Here is a 27,549-nt window from a genome sequence, read left to right as displayed (position 1 = left end):
GCCACATGGCTAATTAGAATTCACTGCACTGTGGTGACTCGTGGTGGGACTGTAGTGTTGTCCGTATCATGAATGAATCATTCATTTGATCCGGATCCTTTTTGTGAGTCGAATCATCCGGATCATCACAATGTTTGGTTCACAGTGGATGTCTGTCTGGGAGAAACAGGAACATACAGAATGTACAGTGCAGGGAAAGTCCTGCCCTGCTAGTTATTTCACCCCCAGTCTGAACCGAATCATTTGAATCATTTTACTAGGGAAGCAAAGATCCGGATCTTTTCAATTATCCGATTCGAATGATCCGAATCCTTAAAAAGGATTGGGACTTCCATCACTATCCTGGAGCGGGTGCTTTGAGAGCCATTTAACGCGGCTCAATTTGACGTCAAACTTCACCACCACCACGCGTTGCGTTAGGGGCACGTTGTGCGACCTTATCGGCCCCTAAAACGCAACGTCTTGGTGTGAAAGTAGCCTTAAAATAAAATGTACTACTTGGGGAAAAAACCCACACATTTAATTTACCAATTCGTCCCGGTTATTACAACATTTAAAATATGTCCTTAGTACAATGTATGGCAACAATATTTAATATTGTGAATAAAGGTGTTTTTTTTGTTTTTTTGTTTTGCATCCATCACTAATTCCAAGCCCTTATTTGCAAAAATAGCAGTAATGTACCCTTATGACATACATATTAACATATTAACAGAATGTTGAGTCTCTAAGGTAACTATTTATGTATTTTTTTAAAATGTCACTTTTTATTTTTTATACATGTGCTTTATTTTGATAACTATGGGAGGGGAGGTAAGGGGTCAATTAATGGGGGATTATGTATTTTATTTAATATTCTGTATGTAGGTGGCCACTAGATGTCCCCACACTTTATTCTGTGTACTGTGAATGTATACAGGTGTGTGTGTGTGTGTGTGTGTGTGTGCGCGTGCGTGCGTGCGTGTGTTTTCACTTTTGTTTTCTTAATGACCACCAGCATCTCATTGATGCAGGTGATCATTGATTACAAGTCTCACCTGAATTTGATGTGGCCGGCACAGCGTGCTCAGCCCGGATGCACCTTGTCCCACTTAGCCGAGCCGGGGACTGAGCTTAGACGCGGGACGGAAGTGACGTCACTCGCTCCAGGAACTGAAAAATCTGTTGCCCAGTAACGCCGGAACGCTCCTTGCAGAGCTACCTACACGGCACGGCGGTGGGCAAATGAATTGGGAAGCTCCCAACAGGGATAAAACATTAGCACGTGGGCTAGAAAAGTATAAATTAATTAAAACAACGCGTTTCGTGGAAATACAGTCTCCGCTTTATCAAGTTAATACAATACATTGGAGTATTCTATAGTCAAACGAAGGACTCAGAGTGCCCCTCTTTCTTCTTTTTTCCTATTTGTAGTGACCTTCCTGGGAGCAGCCGAGCCTGAGATCGTGGAGGCCTGATCGCACTGGGGGGCTTGCACTACCCCTATGTTGCCTTTTGATCATTGATTACAGGCATTTTGATCGGTGAATGGTCTAACGGGCAGTGATAAGAACATGCACGGGGCAGGTGATTGCGGTGGCAGACTTGTATCTATGCCCCTCAAACTTTAGATCAAGACCTACGGGGCACAGATATACTGCCTCGGGGACGCAAACTAGTTAAACCTGCTTTTTAGCTTTAAAAAGTTAAAAATGAAAATTTCAAAATAGTAATTTTGTGGCGTAGGAGGATAGATGCAATTGTTTATCATCAGTTTTTCATCTGTTGTTTCCTTAAAGTGCAACTGTCGGGCATAAAATCAAAAATCAATTCTTTATTTTTATCTGGCAAACAAGAAAGAAGGATGCTAACCAGGCAAACCAAAAGTTAAAAATCACTCTTACTTTTCTTATCCATAAAACAACATTCCCCAGTTTCCCTGGCTCTTATTTGGTACATCTGCCGCACAAAGGAAATTGCAGGGCATGCTGGGTTTTCTTTTTTTGCTTCTTTACTTCCCCTCAGACTTAACTAATGCAGCCTGATTGGCCAATATTTCTCATACTGAGACCGTGCACTTTCTATTGCAGAGCTGGGTGTGAGTACCTGAACACTGGGAGGAGGGCGGGCAATGCATACACAATCAGGCAGAGGAGATTATGGGAGGTTATGACATCAGGATTGGCTTCAAGATGGACACAGTTAAAATGGAGAATCCTAAGAAGGATTTTCTCTTTTTTTTATTGTAGAAAAATCACTAAAATCAAAATGTGGACAGTGCAATACATATGTTATGTAAGTAGAGAAAGTATACTTACATATGTGTTTTTTTTTTCCTGAGATAGTATGGTGTACAGCTCCTTTTTAAGATTTGAAAGGCTGCATGTGCAATGCTCCCAGTCTTTCCCATCAAAAAATTTGAAAAAAACATAGCTTTTGTTAACCTGCAATTGCAAAGATTTATTTTCTTCATGCATACTTTTTAAGCCAGGTTTTGGCATTCCTTGCTATATTTTTTACATTCTCTAACACGGGATCCTTATTTAACTTTCTTCTTTTATATGGATGTTAAATAAAAAATGCATGGTTGTTTGTGAGCTGTATAAAGTCATATCTACAAAAAACTTCAAGCTTTTGTTTAGAGGAGTTTAACCTTGAATGCAGTTTTAATGCACTTTCAGTGGCTCTAATTAGGAGCAGGTGAATATTTAATGGGTGTGTAAAATAACATGAAACTCAATTTTAAGCTTAGTGAGTTTTCAGCCCATTTGCAGCACAGATGGTGTGGACACTTTAACTGTTACTTAATTGCATATGACAATCAGAAATAAAAGTCTTCAAGATAACTTGCAAGCCAATATTTAGGACAGATGTTTGTTTTTGAATAGTAATCCTAAGTTTTGATTTTCAGTGGCATTTTGAAACCATTTTAATTCAGCTGTGGTAACTAAATACATTACAAACAAAATGTGTCTTGTGAATTAAAATATTCCATTATTTTCACAAAATTGGTCTACAGTTAGGATTCTTGAACTTGCTGGAAATACGGAATGTTCTATTCCAACCGGAAGAATGGAGGAACCATAGCATGAGGCTTTATAGCCTTGTACTGCAGTAGCCAGTACAAAGCCTGTAGCTGCAGCTGGGAGAGGGATATTGGATCAAATATCAGAGATTTGTTTAGAAGTGTAATGCCACACTGTGGCAACTGGGTAATGATCAATATCAGGTGGAAATCAATAATTCGTGTCTAGGACATGTATGCCAAGCTTTTGCCTCTGACTGGTTGCTGGTAATGTAAACAAAGGTGACAATTGGCCAGAGATGTATTTATTATTATTATTTATTGTATTTATAAAGCGCCAACATATTACGCAGCGCTGGACATTAGTTTAGGTTACAGACAATATTTAGGGGTGACATACAGCAATAAGACAATACAGGAAGACATGCAAACCAGATCACACAGTACAGTATGAGTACAAGGTAATGCTTAGTCAGTCACTGGAGGGGAGCATAGAGATTAGGCAAGTTAGGTTCACTCAAATGCATAGCATGGGTTCACAGTAATGGAGGTGCATAATCAGGTAGGACACAAAAGGAGGAGGACCCTGCCCAAAGGCTTACAATCTAGAGGGAGAGGTAGGGACATGAGAGGTAGGGGACCAGAGTTCAGCTGTGGGTTTAGAGCAATTGTGAGGGGTGGTAGGCCAGAGTTAAAAGGTGAGATGTATGAGGTTTTCAGACTTAACTGGCATAATGTTTTTTGTTTTTTTCATATAAGTGACTAAGTATTGAAGAAAGGGTCAAAATAACAGCCCCGAGAATCTCCTTGCTTAAAAACCATTAAACAAATTCAGTGCTTCCACATGCACCATTGTTGCAACAGTTTTAATCCAACTGTCCAACCTTTAGTGGTTTTAATAAATCAATATTGTTGATTCAGCCTGGTGTACAATGTATTAGGATTGTGTGACAACCATTGACACATAAAATATAATACTGTACAGGTAAAGGGGAAAAAAACATTTTTTCCTAAGCCGCAAATGCTGGATTCAATTTGAATTAACCTAAAAGAAGTTAAAATAGGGGATATCTTCTGCAACAAGGCATTGATTGCAAACCTACCTCAATATCTACTTGAAGCAAATCAAGCCAAACCATTCGTCGTTAACCTCACAATCACCTGATTAAATATCTGTAGTTGAATATTAAATATACAGACCTTAGCCAGTTTAATAAGGGGCTCTTGGTCAGTCACCACAGCCACCTGTCATCGCGCATCAGCCTGCGCCCCCGTCCGCACACGTCTGGCCGTCCCCTTGGCTGTCTTGCTCCCGTCAGAAAAACGGCTGTCCCTGCAGCACATGCGCAGTAGCGTAAAGCAGGGACACACACACACACAGACATGGGACGCAGAGACACAGGGGTTTTAGTAGGTAGGATGCTTTGAATGCAAGGATGCCCATCAATATCAGAATTACATGAATTACGGTAAGGAAGAGCTGGTAAAAATCCCAACACCAAAAACTAAGACTCTTCATTGGGTCCAAAAATGTTTAGAACAGATGATATGTGATGACTGAGGTATCCAAATTTTTTCACATCATGTCAGATTTACTTTTTTGTTTTATTTTTATGGTTTATAGTTCATGAAATAAAATGCAACTGCATTGACATTTGCAAATATCTGTATATTTTAACCTCCTGAGCGTTACGCCGATCGCCGCAGCTCCCCTGTTTATACATTACCCAGCCTGGGTCCAGCGATCGGCGCAGCCTCCCCGGACAGCTCCGGTCTTCACTATGGGGAAGATCGCAGATGACGTCATGCGCAAACCCGATCCTCCCCATATAGTGACCGGAGCTGTGCTGGGAGGCTGCGCGATCGCTGGATCCAGGGGGGGGGGGGGTAATGGGGTAATGTATAAACGTGGGGATCGCAGGGGATCCGGGGATGCCAGACACTCTTACTAGCTAGCCTAGTGTTAGCTAGAGGATTTACAGACATTTGGCACTTTATTTGTGGGGGACTCCTGGGGCCACAGAGTGGTATGCCCGACACAGTATCGGGCATACCGCTAAGGTTAACACACTAACATTAGTTTTAGCTGTTTACTAGTATATACTTAGTCAACCAGACAAGTACCGTAAATTGTTAAGGGGTGCCATATACATCATTATTATTATTTCTTCTTTAACATTGTTTTTTAGCGGTTGAAATGTACCTAAGCTTACATTCAAACATCTTGTGTTAGTTTCCATTTTTATAAAGAACAATTTTGGAATGTAATTGTTTGCATTTACTCAGGAAGCTAATGTACATGGATCTAACATTAAACTGAAGTGGCAGCTAGCATTAAGTGCATTAAGGAGAAAGGAATTTCTGACATTTTAGCTTCATCTTCCGGGACAGTCCCTTTTACTTAGAGCTTGGGCTGTGTCACCTTTGCATTTCTGATCAGAACTTATGGTTATTCCATGGATTTCATGCAGGAAAACCTGACTATACATGACAATTCTCACTGTCTCTCTATTTTGCAATCTTTTTTTTTTTTCCCCTCTTTTTACACAGCTGTGTTATTATGGATTTCACACTTGGCAAAGTTGTAAACATCGCAACTCAATTCCTAGTTAAACTGTAGTTAATATCCATACATTTTGTTGTTTGCTTAGCATGGTCATCACTCTTGAATATATATTTTAATGTGCTTTCTTGTTTCAGCATCAGCAGTTCTATTAGGTGTGGTTTCTGTAAAGGTTCTTATTTATCCAGGCCATGGTATATATTAGAAAAATAAAGTAGCTTTAATTGAACCTCTTTTTCTGTTCTAGAAGGCATTCCCACTTTTCTGCAGCGAGACATCTTCAGTTCTAATAAGATTTAGGACATTTTTAATCCACTTACTTCACCCAACAATTTTGTTAGTTGACTGTATTATGCAAATGTTAATTGCTTGAAGGTGCTTTCTGCTTCCAAAACATTTAGGACTGGTATACACATTCAAAGAAAACGTACCATTTTCCAAACTAGAGAGAGACGTAAATTAGTACAAAAATGGATCACATTGCAGGGTAACCTTTCACACATGTCCATTTTAAAATAATCCATTTAATCCATTCCAGTGAATGGAGACCGGTAAGTCCTGTCCTGCAATATTTTTCCTGACCTGAACAAAAACGGACTCACTACCAGATACCAATGGATGTAGGGCATTCCAATGAAAATGGACAGTAGCTGTTTCCATTATCCATTTTGCAAGCGGAACTGAGATGATTCGTGGCAGCAATGAGAGCATTGCAGAATGCTTTACAGCAAAGACTTTTGTGTCTGTTCTATTTAGCAATCAAAACTTCTGCAGATTGATGCAAATGAGTATAAAATGGACTGGACTTGAACATTTTATATCTGGCATTGTGTGAACCTAGTCTTAGGCAAACCTTCTAAAACATGATTGCAGGTAATTTATAATGGTATTGAGGATCTGCTCCATAATTTCGGTATAATTATAGCAGTATGGCATACATGGCCTCTTTAATCTCTCCCCCCACACTTAGGCTACTTTCCCTTCAGGACGTTGCTTTTGATGCGACGTTAAGGTCGCACAATGTGCCCCTAACGCAACACATTGTGCACTATAACTTGGACGTTATAGTGCATTCTTCAGCTCTGCATTTGGTGCGCCGTTTTCGTCACACAGTGATGGAACAAAAACGGCGCATGCGTTACATCTACATAATAAAAAAAATACATTACTGAGCATGTGCAACACAACTAATGCAGCAGATTCATTGCTAAGTTCACAGCATGCAGCACTTTCTAATAACTCCTCACAGCACACAAACGCAATGTGTGCACTGTGAGTGTCGCACAGACTTAGTATTTCTGTGCGTTAGTCTGCGTTATAAAATTTTCGAATGTGTGACTTTAACGTCGCACTGTGAAAGAGGCCTAAATGTATGGCCTCCCCAGCCTTTAGAAGTTGCTAGTAGAACAATTTTTACAGAAGTTAGGAATGTCAGGTTGATGCACACACTGACCAATATCCGTGCAAATCGCATACTGAACAGTACAAGTTGTCAGACATATACTGTACTTTTCCAGATTGATACTCGTGTGTAATTTCTGTGAATTCGGTAATGGTATTCAGGAATGTGAATGCAAATATGCAACCCATTTCTTGATATAACTGATGGGCACAGGTAGAGCAGCTTCGTGCAAACTTTTCGAACCGCAATAGACTTCAATGGGGAGGCGAACTTTGAAAACTAGAAACGTTCATGCTGGCCACAAAAGTGATGGAAAAAATGTTTCAAGGGGTCTAACATCTGAGTTTTTTCAGTGACTACAAGAGGAAAAACAAATTCAAAAAGGCCGCCTAGTTTTTGAGAAAATCGATATTAAAATGTTCCTTTTGATCGTGGGAAAATTAAACGCCCGCCGACTTTAGCGGTTAATAGCAGAGTCCCCTTACATAGTAGAAACACCAAATTTGCAGGGTATGTAGAGGGGGACAGTGACTACAAGAGGAACATTTTTTTTTTCAAAAAGACCTTATAGTTTTTGAGAAAATCGATTTTACAATTTCAAAGGAAATTCTCCTTCTGACCATGGGAAAATTAAATGCCCGCCGGCTTCAGACTTTGCTAACGGACATGGCAGCAATTTACGTTCGGCACCTGCATAATTGCCAAAAAAACAAGCTTTTGTGACCCTTGGCTATGACCTCTTTGGCTTAGGGGCCCCACACTCGCCAGTCCTGAGCCCCCTAAAAGTCCCTACAATGAAAATTTGCCACTGCTGAGCCATCGTCCTTTGAAAAGATTTGAGATTTTTGAAAGTGAAATAGGGAGCCCAATCAAAGCCAATGGCAAAATTCAGCACTTTTGCACCTCCATAACTCTGGTTTGCAGAGATGTAGGGAACCCAAAGTTTGAGTGCAAGTACAACAATATGCCTTCTACCTGCATGCGACATGTCGTGAGCTTCAGACTTTGCTAACGGACATGGCGGCAATTTTATGTTCGTCACCGGCATCATTGCCAAAAAAACAAGCTTTTGTGACCCTAGGCTATGACCTCTTTGGCCTAGGGGCCCCAAACTTACCAGTCCTGAGCCCCCTAAAAGTCTCTACAATGCTAGAAAATTTGCCACTGCTGAGCCATCGTCCTTTGAACAGGTTTGAGATTTTTGAAAGTGAAATAGGGAGCCCAATGAAAGCCAATGGTAAACTTCTGCACTTTTGCACCCCTATAACTCTGGTTGGTTATCACCCGCCGACTTTAGCAGTTAATAGCAAAGGCCCCTTACGTCCTAGCAACACCAAATTTTCAGGATATGTTAAAAAGATAGCAGGAAACAATATTTAAAAAAAGTAAAAAAATGTTTTATTATTTTTATGTGCTGAGTGTGGGAAATCTGAAAAAAAATGATGTGGGGTCCCCCCTCCCGAGCTCTCTGTAACCCCTTGTCCCCCATGCAGGCTGGGATAGCTAGAATGCGGAGCCCCGGCCGCATGGGACTTCACACCCTGAGCTATACCAGCCCGCATGATCCATGGTATTGGGGGGGCTCTGGGGGAGAGGGGTGGCCAAGCCCTCGCCTCTCCCCCTGAGCCCTTGTCCAATCCATGGACAAGGGGCTCTTCCCCACCTCCGGTGCCCCAGGAGGAGGTGGGGGGCGACGACTCCCTGGGGGGGTTCACGGTGGCATCTGGGAGTCCCCATTAGGAAGGGGACCCCAGATGCCCACCCCCCTCACAGGATAAATTACTATAGGGGTACAAAGTACCCCTTACCCATTTCCACAAAGGGTTAAATGAAATAAAAACACGACAAAAAAAGTTCTTTAATCTTCTTAAGACGGCAGCTATGCATCCTGCATAGGACGCATTCTAAGCTATACTAACCGGTTCATGAATGATCCAGTTCTTTTTCATGAATCGGCTCTTTTTTTCTTTTAAACTTTAAAATTGATTTTCTCAACAAGTATAAGGTCTTTTTGAAGAAAACAATTCCTCTTGTTCCCACTGTTGTTCTTAACATTTCCTGCAATTTTTGTGTTTTTAGCTTTTAAGGGGGCTTTGCTATTAACCGCTAAAGTCGGCGGGCGTTTAATTTTCCCACGGTCAGGAGGAGAATTTCCTTTGAAACTTTAAAATCGATTTTCTCAAACACTATAAGGTCTTTTTGAATTAAAAAAAGGTACTCTTGTAGTCACTGTCCCCCTCTACATACCTTGTAAATTTGGTGTTTCCACTATGTAAGGGGACTTTGCTATTAACCGCTAAAGTCGGCGGGCATTAAAGTCAATGGAAAAAATGCGAACCCCAACTTTTTGGGAAAAAAAGTTCTTGGTTCACCTCGAACACGAACCACCGATGTTCACGCGAATCGGTTCGCCGGCGAACCGTTGGGGCCATCTCTATTCATATGCTTAAAAAGATAACTGGCTAACATGACATGAGTGACTAACAGAATACCCAAGCAGCTCTGGGTGACCCAAAAACCACTAGGAACCCCCATGATGCTTTTGAAGCTTTGTACTGTGGATTTATTAGTTTAAAGTACCTATGATACATTTTATCCTCATTGATTTGTTTTGTCATGAATTGGAATGTTGTTTTGATTTTCATACAATGCTGTAAAACAATCTGAGAAATAATTTCCACATTTATACTTCTTGCTGTGTCATATTTCCAATTATACTTGTAAATATTCCTTGTTGTGGCTTCCTACTTGCAGAACTGTAAGGTCATCCTTCATCAATGCTGCCAACAGGTTATTGAATGTAGTCTTGTAAATGGTTTTCAGTGAAAATATATTGACAGATCTTTTACACTGAGCACAGCCTTCCCATGTAATAGGCAGTAAAAGCTTCTACAGTGTTTCATGCTACATTGGAGTTTGCCATTGTTTTCTGTTTGAAAAGTTGCACTTGCCTGTCATTCTGATCTTTTGGCTTCGGTAGTTCTATATGATCTGTATATCTGTTCTGTTCTTGGTCAGTTATTCAAAAGGTAAATAAGGTTTCTCACAGTTGAGATTTTCTCGTATTGGCTGAAAAATGTTTTAGCAACAGATAAAGTATTAAAAAGTAGGTAAGAAAAGTCAAATCCAACTAAAAAAAACATATTCAGTCAAAAGTACACATTCTATAGACCATATTATAAAATGGTTATAATTACCTCATGGATCTGTTTATTCCAACTCACTCCCCAAGTCCTCATGCAGAAGAGTGCCATGCACCCCTCTATCTGAGATAAAGGAGAGCCACGCCAACTTGCAGGAGAGTCATGGCCCTTTCCTGCAAGTGGGCGGGGCTATGCACTGGAAGGCGATTGACACTGGGCTCAGGGAGTGAATTGGAAGAAACAGCCCTAGGAGGTAATTATAACTCTATTTTACCAGATGATCTATACAATGTGTACTTTTGACTGAATAGACTCTGAGTAAATTTAGGACCCCATATTTTGAATATTTGTTTGTTGGGGGATTGCGCAGATGTTCTAGTGATAAATTGTGAAGACTTCCCATCTGGGAAAAACTTGGCTGAAAATATTATGGAATTGAGGCCCAGGCCTCTGCCATTTTAACCTTCTGCCGCCTGCGTCACGCCAGTAGGCGTGGCCGCGGCGGCAGCCCCAGGACCGCCTAACGCCAATTGGCGTAAAGTCCTGGGGCTCTGTTTAGCATGAGATGGTGCGCGCACATCTCATGCTTGGAGGGCGGAGCTCCGCCCCGCCTTCAGTCTCCGAGCGGCTATTGCCGCTCGGGAGACTGTTAGCCGGCGATTACGCCGTCTATTTACTTGGTGCAGCGCTGCGATGAGCAGCAGCGCTGCACTGGGGACAGCCGTGTGACACGGCTGTCCCCATGGGGGACAAGAGAGCGATCGGCTCTCATAGGCAGAAGCCTATGACAGCCGATCGCCATAATTGGCCGGCTGTGGGGAGGGAGGGAGGGAGGGAATACATTTAAAGAAACGGGATTTTAGAGAGAAAAAAAAACAATAATATTTATTTAAAAAAAAATAAACATGGGGGGAGCGATCAGACCCCACCAACAGAGAGCTCTGTTGGTGGGGAGAAAAGGGGGGGGGGATCACTTGTGTGCTGAGTTGTGCGGCCCTGCAGCTTGGCCTTAAAGCTGCAGTGGCCAATTTAGCTAAAAATGGCCTGGTCACTAGGGGGGTTTAGCCCTGCAGTCCTCAAGTGGTTAAGGTAAAATCCTTAAAAAAAAAAAGGGTTTTACCATTATTAAAATCATGCAAGTAGCTCCTGTAATAATAATAATAAAAATCCTGTTCCCTTTGCCCAGGAGACATAAAGGTTTCCGGTGTACAGGTTGGTGGATTCTGGCCAGTTCATACTATAACTTCCAGTTTCTGGCATGTTGGCAGAGGAGCAGGCAACGTGCTAATGTGGTGCACTTGCTTGAATGCCCCCAGGGAATAATAAGTATACATGCACACACTATTTTAGCGAGTTCCACATTCATTATGCACACAAGTTGAAAACAGAAAGTTACATGACGTAAGGCCAATATCAGCTTAGCTGGAGGTCTAAAATCAACATGTTGGGTGCAAGTAATGAACTTTGTTGTTTGATTCCATGACACAGTACTATAGTAGTAGCAGTTAAGTATTTTACAGTGTCAGGGCTGGTGCACACCGAGCGGCTTTTTCCGCATTTTCAGATCCGCTTGCGGCTGCGGATTTGCTTGGTCAATGTATCTCAATGGGGTGGTGCACACCAGAGCGGCAGGCGTTTTGCAGAAACGAAAAATGCCTGGGTGAGGCATTTTTTGGATTTCGGATGCGTTTCTGCCCCAATGTTAAGTATAGGAAAAACGCAAACCGCTCTGAAAAACGCCTGTTCAGAGCGGTTTTGCAGGCGTTCTTGTTACAGAAGCTGTTCAGTAACAGCTTTACTGTAACAATATATGAAATCTACTATACTGAAAACCGCAGCAGCAATCCGCAAAACGCTAGCAAACCGCCTCATAAAAATAAAAAAAAGCGTTTAAAAATCTGCTAGCGTTTTGCGGATCTGCTAGCGGGTTTTGGTGTGCACCAGCCCTTACAGTGTTAGCCATCAGTAACAGCAAGACGTTTTAATCAGAATGATACTACTTAAAGGACAACCGAGGTGACGCGACCTGATGATAGACGTGTATGTACAGTGCCAAGCACACAAATAACTAGGCTGTGTTCTTTTTTTTCTTTCTCTGCCTGAGGCCAGAAACTCACTAGGAACGATTTTCTGAGCGCTTTGCGATTTGAAAACTCTTGCTAATGTAATGCTATGGATGTGATTTTAGAAAAACCTCCCATAGCATTACATTAGCGAGAGCTTTTGAAATCGCTAGAGATTAGAAATCGCTCCTAGTGGATTTCTTGCCTGAATGAGTTAAACATCAGGAATACAAGTGATAGTTTCTGCCCGGGTCGGGACCGGGAAGACAAGTCAGACTTCTAGCATAACCCTCACGGATAAGTAATTACAGCGATAAAACACTTTCTTGTCAGTAAATGACTGTTGAGAGCAGGAAAGATATAAAAAGATGAAGGTGTCATTGAGCAGAGACAATGAAACCGTAAAAACTTAAAAACTAGATTTAAATATAAAGTAATACTATGGGATATCTAAAAAAAGTAATTTTTAGAAGGAGGGCCGATACAATTGTTTTTCTCATAAGTTTATTTTTACCTTGGGTGTCCTTTAATGGCCTACTTAAAAGAAAAAGGGCCCGATCCAATTACATTTTTTATCCTAATTTTTCACCTAGGAGATAATTTTCTATTTAGATTTAGGACCCGTTTCCACTTGTGATGCAGGGGTCTGCAAGACACGCGGCGTCACTTCCTGGTGTGCGGATACAAAGACAAATTCGCAGCCTCCCGCACCATTTTGGATGGAAATGTCGGCCGATTCGCTAGCGCAAGCGATTTGGCTGGCGGTGCCATTGTACCATGTGGCAGAGTTTCCCTGCTCTATTTACCTGCGGGGAAACTGTCAATTCGGCACAGAAGTGGAAACGAGCTCTCAAAAATATCAGGAAAAAAACTGATTGGGTCCAAGGCCTAAACTTTCAGATAACAAGGCTTTCTTCAAATTCCGTTCAGACACAATGTTATAACACATATCATTAATACATTTGAGCATCAGAAAGCGGTACAGAGATTTATTTCTGCAAATATAAATACCAATAGCAGTGCAGTTGACAGATGTTAAGCCTTAGACCTACTTAAAGTTTTGGTTTTTTTTCAGTTATAAAAATTATTTTATTTTTGTTTTACAGAGCAGAGACTGCCTTAAATTAGGACCACCTGCAGATGGTGAGCATGTCCAAGTGAAATGGCCTGATGGTTTACTTTATGGAGCAACATATCTTGGCCAAAATGTAATGCATATGTATCGGGTGAGTATTTTGTTTTTCTTTCTGTAAGTGCTAATAAAAACATATACAAACATGTCACAATAAAAGTTACAGCTTGGAGTTTGAGATTGATATCTATTGATATTGAGACGCCTCTGTAGAAGCGCATTTGCGCGTAACCGCTGAAAGGCTCTTATCCCCCAGCACCCAACACACAGCTTTACCAGAAAACCGGTATGTTAGCTCTCAATTTGCATGAAATTTGAATCCACGTTGTTGCACCATGCGTTATGAATAAACAAGCAGTTCACCGCAGTGCCGGCATTTCTCATCTTTTTCTCCGCCCGCATGTATAAATAAGGCAGCAGATTATTATACAGTATGTACATATATACCTAACACACCTCCCATGTATGGTATATTTTGAAACCGGGAATGGCACAGAGGGCGACATCACAATCAGGGCAGTAGAAGCATGATTGTTTTCGGACTTCATTCCCTTTGCTAATAGTCTTAGGTGGCAGGCAGAGCGTAGTCAAAATCCAGGTAGAGGTTGGTACAGGCAGCAGGCAGAGAGAGTAGTCAAAATCCAGGCAGAGGTTGGTGCAGGCAGAGAGTAGTAAAAATCCAGGCAGAGGTTGGTGCAGGCTGCAGGAAGAGAGTAGTCAAAAATCGGTAACAGTAAGGCAGAAGCTCTTAGCTCAGAAGCAGTTGGGAACCAAATGGCTATATTGTTAACATCCTGTCCTTTCATATGAGCTTATTTGTCATTGCAGTCGGGACAGATCAAATTACAACTTGTGATTAGAGACAAATGAGGAGGAATTAGGCTAAACTCTCTATATACAGTACATACAGGGCACCATTCTCTGTTTTCCTTCTGCCCTGTGCAAATGTTCAGGTCCACTTTAATTTTCTTCCCCGCCCCCGCCCCCTGATGACATCATGCTGCCCGACATCACGCTGCATCGCCGCTCGACCATCCTGATTGGCCACCGGGATCCCCAGAAAAATAATTAAGGTATAGGGCAGTGATGGCTAAGCTTGGCACTCCAGCTGTGACAAAACTACAAATCCCATCATGCCTCTGCCTGCCCAAGTTATGCTTAGAGCTGTCAGAGTATTGCAGTGCCCCATGGGACTTGTAGTTCCTCCACAGTTGGAGTGCCAAGGTTAGCCATCACTGGTATAGGTGATCCTGGTGGCCGGGGGGATAAACCTTGGTCCCAGTGGCCAGCGCTGATCGCGCGCGGCATTCAGGAGATCAAAAGGAGCGGCGATTTTAGCCAGCCCGAGCCAAGCTCTGGATTACCACTTCCAGCTCCCAAAACAGAGCCCGAGCTCAACTCGGGAATACCACTAGAGGGGTTAAAGTGAACCCGAGGTGAAAATAAACTGATACAATTGTATTTATCCTCCTACTCCTAAAAAATTATTATTTTTTAGATATCCCATAGTTTTATGTTAAATTTAAATATTTACAAATTATATTGAATGTTTTGTTGTTTCTGCTCAATTGCAGTCCACTAAGTGTCCCAGAGTTGAAATACGTGAACTATTAACCTTTCTTCTGTCTCTCCCCTGCCCTCTAAAGTTGGATTCTTCCAGCAAACCTTTTATGGCTGTAATTTGCTTACCAGTTAGGTTTACCATATTCCCAGCAAGCTAGACTTCTTATGGTACGTACACACTTGCGACTATGGTCGTTTGAAACCGCAGCTTAACGATCAGTCTGCCGACAATCGGGTAAAGAACTTTACCAAATGATCATTAAGTACAACGGCGGGCGAACGAACGATATCGGCACAATGAGAAAATCCAACAGGACGGATTGTATCGAGCGACAATCGTTACAAAACTATAGTGTGTACAGACATCGGCCGAGAAAGATCGTTACAAGGGCCAATGCGCCTGCATTGGATTCTGCCCAGCTTCCGTACTTTCTGCGTAGCACGGCCCGTAAAGATTGTTACATTATAAATTTCAAATAAACTTTGTTTTCAAGTTAACTATCATATATTTTTATCTATTGTAACTCCATTTTAGTGGGTTTTTTTTAAATTTATATAAATATGTTCGCAGCATTTCCCTCTGATCGTTCTTTTCTGCAAGAACGATCGTTAAAATGTGTATGATGATCGCTGCATCCCATCGTTGCATTCCAATCGTTCCAAGATTGTTCGTCTGGTAACTATCGTTCCTTGCCAACGATTGTTATCGCAAGTGTGTACGTACCATAACTTTGATGCCAAAATAATGTTGTCAGGTGTTTCCAATGACTTTTCCATTATGTACAATAAACAACTGACATGAGATTCCAGTTGTGAGACATTAACACAGTTTGCTATTGCCTGTGGAAGGAGATGGGAAACAGATTTCATTTGAGAAACTGCAGCACTGAATTATTGGGTAGGGATGAGAAGCTTACTATTCTTTCATCCTGCCAGTGTTCACCCAGATTTAGACTTTAAATAAACAGACCCTGTACCTATTGGGAATATAATAATGTTATTTTTCATTTGTACAGCGGGTAGGCAAATTAAAGCATATAGTAAAATATACAAATGTTTTTAGACATTTGCTACATTGCTTCTAGTGAAATAGCTGTGGCAGTAGAAATGATATCTGTGAAAGGTTAGTTTGAGCCATCATACATTTCGTTTAGAGTACATTTCCTGGGGCTGATATTAACATTTGTCGTCTGATCAGTCTTATGTCAAATGTGTGCATTTAGAACTTTAGAGCATTTAGTCATTCTGTAGTTAATGTTTATTGCGGTTGTTGACTCCATCAAATAGGCCCAATCATTTGTTTATATGATGTGACAGTATAGAATAAAATATCCCTATTGAGGGTAAATGCCTACTGCACATAGTAGCTGCAGTATTTGGATGTAGTGAGTACAGAAAAAAACACAATTCTATATTCTATTTTGCAAAAAAATATTATTTTACGTAAGTGGTCACATGTTTATTTACAATGAAGATCTTGAATGAGAAGAAAGAACTATAAACCTCACACCTTTTATTCTTTCTCTTGCAACTGGAGAGACACTAGCATGCAATACAGGATATACCCTATATCAACCAAGACAAGCTAATCCACAGATGAGGCTATTTTGCCTCCTAGCCTAAAAAATAGGCCAAATACTGTATAGTGACCTGCCAATAGGCTGAAGCCCCTCCCATTGTCTTACCCTAGCGCCCCCCCCCCCCCCTTCCCATGCAAAGCACATGTTGGAAACCATAAATACCTCTTTTTGCTTCAACTCCAGTCCTCACGTCTCCCCTGTAGTTTCATAGATTGCAGCTAAGGCTCCAAGTTTTCTGTCAAGTAACCACGATGAAGTCCCAGAATTCTTCCGGTGAGTTAGAAGCGTGAACTGGAGCGAGGAGAGGTAGCTTTATTTATGAGTAAGCTTTCAGGCTACATTCACAGTGAGACGTTGCGGAGCTGCGTTATAAACCCTTTATAACGCAGCTTACTGCACTGCAATGATAAGCCTATGGGACGTTCACAGTGCAATGTTAGCGTCGCATTGTAGCGTTATTGTAACGCACTGCTGCAGTCCGTTACCTCAAAATGCACACATTACTGTGTACAGGAAAGCATACTTTTTATTGCCTGTATGCTTTACTATACCTACTTTATACGACGGTAACGCAGCATTAATGTGTGTTACTACCTTTTTTTTTTGCATTGCGTTGTAATGCTGTGTTGCAACTTTAACGTTCCACTGTGAATAAGCCCTGAGTGTGCACTCTGTATGAATGGGGCCCACACATAGCTCTATCGCTCATAGAGCAGACCCCCCCCCCCCCTCACTTTCAGCCCACAATTTTGGTATAAAAAGGTCAGCTTAGCTGCAGTGAGAGATGGTTATTTCCTGAATATTGTCTGCAACGAACATCTCATGCACATTGAGTAAAACCATGGGACCTTTTGTTTCCGTCATGTGTTGAGGAGCAGCCACAAACCGGTTTCTGTCCTTCCCCTTCCCCCCCCCCCCATTTTGTGTGTTGATATTCTAAAATGTCATTGTGGTCATGTTTTATGCTCTGGAAAGATTCAAAAATTGCTTAGTTTATTTCTATCCTCAAGCTGGCAGGAGTAATAACACCATGGAAACTTGTAGCAAACTTTGCACACAAAAAACCCCATTCACAATGTGTTTGAACATTTTCTATACTTGGCTGAATGTCTGTTCTCATTTTCTGCTAAAGAGGTTTATGTTAGATTAAATGTGATCCTAGACAGAAGTATTTTTTTTTTCACATTATGAGATGAGCATTTTGGAACTCAATGTCTTAGACACTGGTTTAGTTAACAGTATCTCAAAGAGTGTCACTCAGGTTGTCTTTTCCATATTCACGCAGATGGTCTGAAAAGAGCTGAAAGCTATTCAATTAATTTCTGCTAGAGGTTGAATCCGAAGCAAACACAAGAATCAAATTAAATAAAGAATAATAAAAAAATGTTGATGGATGGGTATGCAAGAGCTTTAGCAGCAGCTACAATAAAATGTGGCTCTTTAAATACAGATAATACTAGAAGTTATCTTTTGTGGAAGAATGTGTACTTAATGGACTTTTTTTTGCAGGAGACCTTTAAAGACTCATCTTAGTTCTTTACACTTTACATGTTGCGTTAATTTAGAATTCCCCTGAAGACTTGGCTATTGACTTAAACACCTGGTTTGTCTGTTTAAATAAAGGCAGTACTTTGTATGCAGGAAACATGACTACATAAACAATGTTTGTTATATGGCAGGGAAAATCTTATTACAAAAGGTGCAAACAGGTGGTCTCTACATTCTTAAGTTTCAAGTTCTAGCTCATCTTACATTTTTGTGACTGCATTTCAGAAAAATGCAATGTTAAAACAAAATTATTTAATAGTGTAATAGTTGCTTCTTTCAATATAAAATGTAAAGTTGCAGCCAAAATGGATCACCGCTGTCCACGCTTTTACCATCCACAGAGTGCAGCTTTTTGAACTCTAAACCTAGGTGCATCTTATAGTCCGGAGTGTCTTAAAGTCTGAAAAATATGGTGTCACAGATCGTTTCAATTAAAAAGTTTACAGTCATGGCTGAAATTTTTGGCACCCCAGAAATTTTTCCAGAAAATCAAGTATTTCTCACTGAAAAGTATTGCAGTAACACGTGTTTTGCTATACATGTTTAATCCCTTTGTATGTATTGGAGAGAAAAACAAAAAAGACAGGGGAAAAAAAAGCAAATTGGACATAATGTCACACAAAACTCCAAAAAATGGGCTGGACAAAATTATTGGCACCCTTAAAGAGAATCTGTATTGTTAAAATCACACAAAAGTAAACATACCAGTGCGTTAGGGGACATCTCCCATTACCCTCTGTCACAATTTCGCCGCTCCCCGCCGCATTAAAAGTGGTTAAAAACAGTTTTAAAAAGTTTGTTTATAAACAAACAAAATGGCCACCAAAACAGGAAGTAGGTTGATGTACAGTATGTCCACACATAGAAAATACATCCATACACAAACAGGCTGTATACAGCCTTCCTTTTGAATCTCAAGAGATCATTTGTGTGTTTCTTTCCCCCTGCATCTCTCATGCACTGAAGTTTCAGGCTGCTCTTTTCTTCCTGCAAACAGCTTTGCCCTTGTCTGTAATTCCTCACTATGTGAAAGCCCAGCCAGCTCAGAGGACGGTTTATCCAGCTTGTAAAAGATAAGAGAGAAGAGAGAAGCTGCCCTAATCTAAATAATACACAGGCAGTGTGCATAGAGGGGCCTGGAAGGGGGAGTTCATAGCAGAACCACAACACTGGAAAACTTGACAGCCTTCCAGACACAGGCTGACAAGTCTGACAAGAGAGAGATAAGTTGATTTATTACAGAGACTGTGATAGTACAAAGTGCTGCAGTAAGCCAGAACACATTAGAATAGCTTTTGGAACTTGTAGGATGATAAAAAACAGGATGCAATTTTTGTTACGGAGTCTCTTTAACTTAATATTTAGTTGCACACCCCTTGGAAAAAAATAACTGAAATCAGTCGCTTCCTATAACCATTAATAAGCTTTTTGCACCTCTCACCTGGAATTTTGAACCACTCTTCTTTTGCAAACTGCTCCAGGTCTCTCTTATTGTAAGGGCACCTTTTCCCAACAGCAATTTTAACATCTCTCCACAAGTGTTCTATGGGATTTAGATCTGGACTCATTGCTGGCCACTTCAGTACTCTCTACTGCTTGGTTGCCATCCATTTCTGGGTGCTTTTTTTGACATATTTTGGAGCCATTATCCTGCTCGAAGACCCAAGATCTTGGATGCAAACCCAGCTTTCTGGCACTGAGCTCTACAGTGCCACCCAGAATCCTTTGGTAATCCTCAGATTTCATGATGCCTTACACACATTCAAGGCACCCAGTGCCAGAGAAAGCAAAATGACCCCAAAACATAATTGATCCTCTACCATATTTCACTGTCAGTACTGTTCTTTTCTTTGTAGGCCTCATTCCATTTTCAGAATGATGTACTTTACCAAAAAGCTCTATCTTGGTCTCATCTGTCCACAAGACTTTTTCCCAAAAGGATTTTGGCTTACTCAAGTATATTTTGGCAAACTGTAGTTTTTCATTTTTATTTCTCTGTGTCAGTGGGGTCCTCCTGGGTCCTCTGCCATAGCGTTTTATTTTATTTAAATGTCGACGGATAGTTCATGCTGACACTGATACTCCCTGAGCCTGCAGGATAGCTTGATTTCTTTGGAACTTGCTTGGGGCTGCTTATCCACCATCCGGACTATCCAGCGTTACAACCTTTCATCAATTTTTCTCTTCCGTCCACGCCCAGGGAGATTAGCTATAGTGTCATGGGTTGCAAAGGCAAATCTAGATTTCTGGAGATGGACTTGTAACCTTGAGATTGTTGATATTTTTCCACAATCTTCTCCTCTTTCTTCTGTCCATGCTTAGTATGGCACACACAGACACACAATGCAAAGACTAAGCGAACGTCTCTTCTTTTTATCTGCTTTCAGGTGTGATTTTTAAATTGCCCACACCTGTTATTTGACCCAGGTGAGTTTAAAGGAGCATCACATGCTTGAAATAATCTTATTTATCTACAATTTTAAAAAGGGTGCCAATAATTTTGTCCAGCCCATTTTGGGACTTTTGTGTCACATTATGTTCAATTTGCTTTTTTTCCTCCCGTTTTGTTCCAATATACACAAAGGGAATAAAAGTGTATAGAAAACGTGTTACTGCAATACTTTTCTGTGAGAAAGATTTGATTTTCTGGAAAAAATTCTGGGGTGCCAACAATTTCCGACATGACTGTATTTTATACGTTCTTCAAATAATTTCAGGTTAAACTGAATAGTATAATGTATAGATTAAGGCAATGTTTCTCAAACCTGTCCTCGTGACTCCCCAACAGTGTATGTTTTGCAGGCAGCCTCACCTATGCTCAGGTGGGGAAATTAGTCTCAGCTAGGTGGATTCCATGTAGCTGAGACACTAATTGCCACACATAGTTGGGTGCATTAGTGAGGTTGCCTGCAAAACATGCACTGTTGGGGAGTCACTGAATTAAGGAATTAAAAAAAAAATTGTTGACCAGTCATCCATTAGCTTTCAGTAATTAGGGTGGATAGCTGTGGTAGAGATTGCAGTTAGCCTTCCCACATATACCGTAATGTTGACCTCATGGCCATTACTAGTATGGATGGCCAATGAGATAATTCTGAGTTGGTTATGCAGATTTAGGCAACTTGAAAATGGACCAATTGAAGTCTTAAAGTGAACCCGAGGTGAAAATAAGCATACATTTGAAAAGGACACTTGGGAAAAAAGAGCGCCTGGTGTAGCCCATATGCCAAATTTGGCTACAAAGGGCGCTTGGTGTAGGCAAAATGTCAAATTCCGCTACAAAGGGCGCCGTTGTAGCCCATATGCCAAATTCGGCTACAAAGGGTGCCTGATGTAGACAATATGCCAAATTTGGCTGCAAAGGTGTAGCCAAAAAGCAAGTTTATAAAAAGGATACTGTTTTAGGCTATAAAAGGGATCTGGAGATAGCCGAGAAAAGTGATTAGTATGACCTAAATTCTCCCTACTCTCACACAGAACCCTTCAATAATGGTCCTTAACCCTAACCCCTTCCTGGTGGTGCCTAACCCCCTCCCTGGTGGTGCCTAACCCCCCTGGTGGTTCCTAACCCTAAGACCCCCCTCCCTGGTGATTACTATGACCTAGCTTCTCCCTACTCTCACACAGAACCCTCCCCAGTTGGTGCCTAATTCCCCCCCCCCTTGTGGTTCCTAACCCTAAGACCCCCCCCGGTGATTGCTATAACGTCTCCCTACTCTCACACAGAACCCTCCCCTGGTGGTGCCTTACCCTAATACCTCCCCCCCCCCTTAGTGTTGCGTAACCCTAAACCCTCCCCCCGCCTGTGATGCCTAATCCTAACTCCCCCTGCACCCCCGATTCAAAAATCTCGGCTATAAAAGGGAGCCCCTTTTTTAGCAGAATCAAAAACCTTGTAGCCAAATCAAAAATATGGACTACAAAGGGGTGCCCATTTGTAGCTGAATCAAAAATATGGGCTACAAAGTGGCACCCATTTGTAGCAGAATCAAAAACCTTGTAGCCGAATCAAAAATATGGGCTAGAAAGGGACGCCCTTTTGAAGCAGAATCAAAAACCTTGTAGCCAAATGAAAAATATGGGCTACAAAGGGGCACCCTTTTGTAGCCAAATTGAAAACCTTGTAGCCATAAAAAAAACTCAGGCGCCCTTTTCACCACCTTGTAGCCCATATTTGCTGAAATAACATTAAAGTCTATGGAGGCACCCTTTTAATACAGATGGCTCAGGGACCCTTTTCAACTGATTCCGAAATCGTTTTTATTTTATGTATAAACATTTACAAAGTAGATTAAAGCTGCATTCACAGTGGGACATTGCATTGTAATGCGACGCTAAAGTCACAATGCAGCATTACAATGCAACGCAAAAAAAAGAGAGTAACGCACATTAATGCTGCTTTACCGTTGCATATAGTAGGTACAGTAAAGCATACAAGCAATGAAAAGTATGCTTTCTTGTACCTGGTAACATGTGCGTTTAGAGGGAACGGTGCCATAACGCTACAAGTTACAATGCGATGCTAACGTTGCACTGTGAATGCCCCATAGGATTAGCATTGCAGTGCGGTAAGCTCAGTTATAAGCCTTTATAATGCAGCTCCGCAATGTCCCAACGTCGGGTTTTTTTTCTTGCTTATTTGTCATGAACTTAGAATAAGTATGCAGCTCAGGCACCTCTTGTCCTACTATATGCTTGTCAAGTCAGTCACTAGTTAATGAAGCAGCAATAAGGATGACAAGCCAGAAGCTTTCACCTGTCTAAACAAGTCAGCAGTGGAAACTCCTATAAATTTAGAGAGAGAGAGAGAGCGTTAGATGTAGATATCTGTTTCTTACATGGTCCCTTTCTATGGACTGTGAGTTGGCAGCCTAACTCTGATCTTGTATTTTTATTATGTCTTTGAAATCCCAGTTACTGTTTTATTTATAAATTATTTGTGAACATGCTCTCTACTCCTACACCTACACCTGATCATATGTTCTTTAACACAATTCTGCCTTTAAGTTATACTCTTAGAAAATCTTAGGATAATTGTATTTGTCTTGTAGGTTGAATTTGAAGATGGGTCACAGATTGTTACAAAAAGAGAAGATATTTACACAATGGATGAAGAGCTCCCTAAAAAGATTAAGTCACGTTATGTATGTTAACTAATCCTTTTTTAATGAAGAAATGTATATCTATATACAAGGTCTCCTATCCAAAATGTATTTATCTGCATGTGGCATATTATTAGGAGGAACAATTTTAATAGTATAATGCAGGGCTTTTCTACCTTTTCACTAATTGTACCACTTTTATCGCATTAAAATTTAAAGTACCACCAGTGGGCCTGCACAGTAGATCGGTCCCGATCAGGTTCGGCTGTTTCTGCCAGAGCATGAGCGGAGAGCTGCTACTGCGCATGCATTCACGCCGACAAGGAGCTTCTTTTGAATCCAGAGCCTTCCCCCTCCCGAGGTAAGTACCCCCGGGGCCCTTTTTTTTTACTGGTACACTTCAAGAAAACATATAGGAGGGGAATAGCAGGAGGCATTGGTGGAGTGATGTCACTTCCTGTATTTGAAGTATACCCACATTCACTGTGCACCATTTGCCAGGCTATCTCCTCACCACTGATCTGAGGTCTGCAGTATGCCGCAGGGCAGCACAGCGTGGAGTGAGCAAGGGGGAGCTGAACTTTGTGGAGGCTGGGCGGGACCAGGACAAGAGGCAGGTTGGTAATTAAGTGGCAGGAAAACCAGGAGTGTACCACCTGGCCAACAGCAAAGTATCACTGGTGGTACGCGTACCACAGGTTGAAAAGCCCTGGTATAATGTACCTGAAACTGAAACATTCATACTCATGTGTTATTTAAACATATGGTTTTCTGCTAAAAGGAAGTTTTTTAAAGTGGGATGAAACTCCATATTAACTGAAAAAAATTATAGAAATTGAGTAAGAAATTTCTTTAGCTTAACTATCCTGTTGTTTTTAGTGTTTACTATCAGATTTAAGAGAAAAGGGATACGGAAAAAGAAAAGAACATTTCTGCAGGTTTTTTTTTTTTTTTTTTTTTTAACCCAGCTTAGTGTTAATTTACAGCTTATTTTACAGCTGACTGACCCGTCCACATGAAACATTACCTAGTTAACAGGCTTAAGTCACTGTATAAACACTGTATACATTCTTCAAAGGGATGGTGGGGGGGATTCAGTTACTTTGTGGTCATAGCCTCCTTACCTTATCTAAGGGCTCTTGCACACTACGTGTAATTCCGATTCCTATTTGCGATTTTGATGCGATTTTACATGCAAATCCGATTTGCGATTTTGAATCGGTACTGCATGCTGTATTTTTTTTCTTGGGTTGACAGCATCCAGGGAAAATCAGAATCGCAAATCGGATTTGCAGGGGGCCTAAATGGGCCCATACACTGGTTCATTTCAGCCTTCGATCGATCGATTCGATCAAATTGATCGATTGGAAATCTATTGCGGCTGATTTCGATCGATTTGATCTATCTGACAGGATTGAACATCTGGCAGCAGATCCATGGCCCATAGAGTTGCATTGGATCTAATGGTCCAATAATGCATTTAGATCAATTTATAATAGATTTTATTCTGAAATCTATTGGAAATCTGTTCCAAGTGTGTGGCACACATCAAATAGATTCCTGTCAGATTAGACTTGATAGTCATCTGACTGAAATCTATCTGATGGTCGAATCTGCTGTAAATCTATAAGTGTATGGCCACCTTAAAACAGAAAGTTTTTGTCATTTGCTTTTTGAGATAAACTTGTTACTGTAGCAAAACAGAAAAAAAAAGACTTCCAAATCCTGTTGTGTTGCCACTGCAGAGTTTGGAACAAGCACACAGACTAGGTGAAGAACAAATATAGGGACCTATTTTAGAAAAAAAGGGGTTTACATATATATATTTGGGGCACTAACTGTTTTTAGGCAGTTTTTTCTTTTTGTATGTTACAACCTCCTTTAACCACTTGAGGACCACAGTCTTTTCGCCCCTTAAGGACCAGGGCCTTTTTTTCCATTCAGACCACTGCAGCTTTCACGGTTTATTGCTCAGTCATACAACCTACCACCTAAATAAATTTTACCTTCTTTTCTGGTCACTAATACAGCTTTCTTTTGGTGCTATTTGATTGCTGCTGCGAGTTTTAGTTTTTATTATATTCATCAAAAAAGACATGAATTTTGTTAAAACAATGACTTTTTTAACTTTCTGTGCTGACATTTTTCAAATAAAGTAAAATTTCTATATACATTTGAGCGCGAAAGTTATTCTGCTACATGTCTTTGATAAAAAAAAAAAAACATTCAGTGTATATTTATTGGATTGGGTAAAAGTTATAGCGTTTACAAACTATGGTGCCAAAAGTGAATTTTGCCATTTTGAAGCATCTCTGACTTTCTGACCACCTGTCATGTTTCATGAGGTGCTAAAATTCCAGGATAGTATAAATACCCCCAAATGACCCCATTTTGGAAAGAAGACATCCAAAAGTATTCAGTGAGAGGCATGGTGAGTTCATAGAAGATTTTATTTTTTGTCACAAGTTAGCGGAAAATGACACTTTGTGACAAAAAAAAAAGTTTCCATTTCTTCTAACTTGCGACAAAAAAAAAATGAAATCTGCCGCGGACCCACAATGCTCCTCTATGAATACCTTGAAGGGTCTACTTTCCCAAATGGGGTCATTTGTGGGGTGTGTTCACTGTCCTGGCATTTTGGGGATGCCTAATTGTAAGCACCCCTGTAAAGCCTAAAGATGCTCATTGGACTTTGGGCCCCTTAGCGCAGTTAGGCTGCAAAAAAGTGCCACATATGTGGTATTGCGGTACTCAGGAGAAGTAGTATAAAGTGTTTTGGGGTGTATTTTTACACATACCCATGCTGGGTGGGAGAAATATCTCCGTAAATGACAATTTATTTTTTTTTTTACACACAATTGTCTATTTACAGAGATATTTCTCCCACTCAGCATGGGTATGTGTAAAAATACACCCCAAAACACATTATACTACTTCACCTGAGTACGGCAATACCACATGTGTGGCACTTTTTTGCACCCTAACTGCGCTAAGGGGCCCAAAGTCCAATGAGTAGCTTTAGGATTTCACAGGTCATTTTGCGACATTTGGTTTCAAGACTACTTCTCATGGTTTAGGGCCCCTAAAATGCCAGGGCAGTATAGGAACCCCAAAAATGACCCCATTTTAGAAAGAAGACACCCCAAGGCATTCCGTTAGGAGTATGGTGAGTTCATAGAAGATTTTTTTTTTTGTCACAAGTTATCGGAAATTAATTTTAATTGTTTTTTTTCACAAAGTGTCATTCTCCGCTAACTTGTGACAAAAAATAAAATCTTCTATGAACTCACCATACTCCTAACAGAATACCTTGGGGTGTCTTCTTTCTAAAATGGGGTCATTTGTGGGGTTCCTATACAGCCCTGGCATTTTAGGGGCCCTAAACCGTGAGGAGTAGTCTTGAAACCAAATGTCGCAAAATGACCTGTGAAATCCTAAAGGTACTCATTGGACTTTGGGCCCCTTAGCGCACTTAGGGTACAAAAAAGTGCCACACATGTGGTATCGCCGTACCCAGGAGAAGTAGTATAATGTGTTTTGTGGTGTATTTTTACACATACAGATGCTGGGTGGGAGAAATATCTCTGTAAATGACAATTTGATTTTTTTTACACACAATTGTCCATTTACAGAGAGATTACTCCCACCCAGCATGGGTATGTATAAAAATACACCCCAAAACACATTATACTACTTCTTCTGAGTACGGCGATACCACATGTGACACTTTTTTGCAACCTAGGTGCGCTAAGGGGCCTAACGTCCTATTCACAGGTCATTTTGAGGCATTTGGATTCTAGACTACTCATCACGGTTTAGGGCCCCTAAAATGCCAGGGCAGTATAGGAACCCCACAAGTGACCCCATTTTATAAACAATACAAATCAATTTCCGCTAACTTGTGACAAAAAAAAATATTCTATGAACTCACCATACTCCTAACAGAATACCTTGGGGTGTCTTCTTTCTAAAATGGGGTCACTTGTGGGGTTCCTATACTGCCCTGGCATTTTAGGGGCCCTAAACCGTGAGGAGTAGTCTTGAACCCAAATGTCTCAAAATGACCTGTGAAATCCTAAAGGTACTCATTGGACTTTGGGCCCCTTAGCGTAATTAGGGTGTAAAAAAGTGCCACACATGTGGTACCGCCGTACTCAGGAGAAGTAGTATAATGTGTTTTGGGGTGTATTTTTACACATACCCATGCTGGGTGGGAGAAATATCTCTGTAAATGACAATTGTTTGATTTTTTTTTTACACACAATTGTCCATTTACAGAGAGATTTCTCCCACCCAGCAAGGGTATGTGTAAAAAATACACCCCAAAACACATTCTACTACTTCTCCTGAGTACGACGGTACCACATGTGTGACACTTTTTTGCAGCCTAGGTGCGCTAAGGGGCCCAACGTCCTATTCACAGGTCATTTTGAGGCATTTGGATTCTAG

The 27,549-nt window shown here is 40.9% G+C and overlaps 1 protein-coding gene across 4 annotated transcripts in view; it reads left to right on the top strand.

Annotated features, from left to right (window-relative positions):
* The window catches only part of KDM4C (lysine demethylase 4C), a 490,901-nt gene that overhangs the window by 457,383 nt on the left and 5,969 nt on the right, over positions 1 to 27,549 (top strand). For all 4 annotated transcript variants that reach the window (XM_068235361.1, XM_068235390.1, XM_068235372.1 and 1 more), the window contains exons 20-21: positions 13,282 to 13,401; positions 23,050 to 23,142. In XM_068235361.1, the coding sequence (XP_068091462.1) occupies positions 13,282 to 13,401; positions 23,050 to 23,142 (213 nt within the window). The remainder of the gene's footprint in view (positions 1 to 13,281; positions 13,402 to 23,049; positions 23,143 to 27,549) is intronic.

The sequence above is a fragment of the Hyperolius riggenbachi genome, chromosome 1 (assembly GCF_040937935.1).
Source record: "Hyperolius riggenbachi isolate aHypRig1 chromosome 1, aHypRig1.pri, whole genome shotgun sequence".
NCBI classification, from domain to species: Eukaryota; Metazoa; Chordata; class Amphibia; order Anura; family Hyperoliidae; genus Hyperolius; species Hyperolius riggenbachi.
Note: the sequence above shows the minus strand (reverse complement) of the source record. Positions and strands in the feature narration are given on the sequence as shown.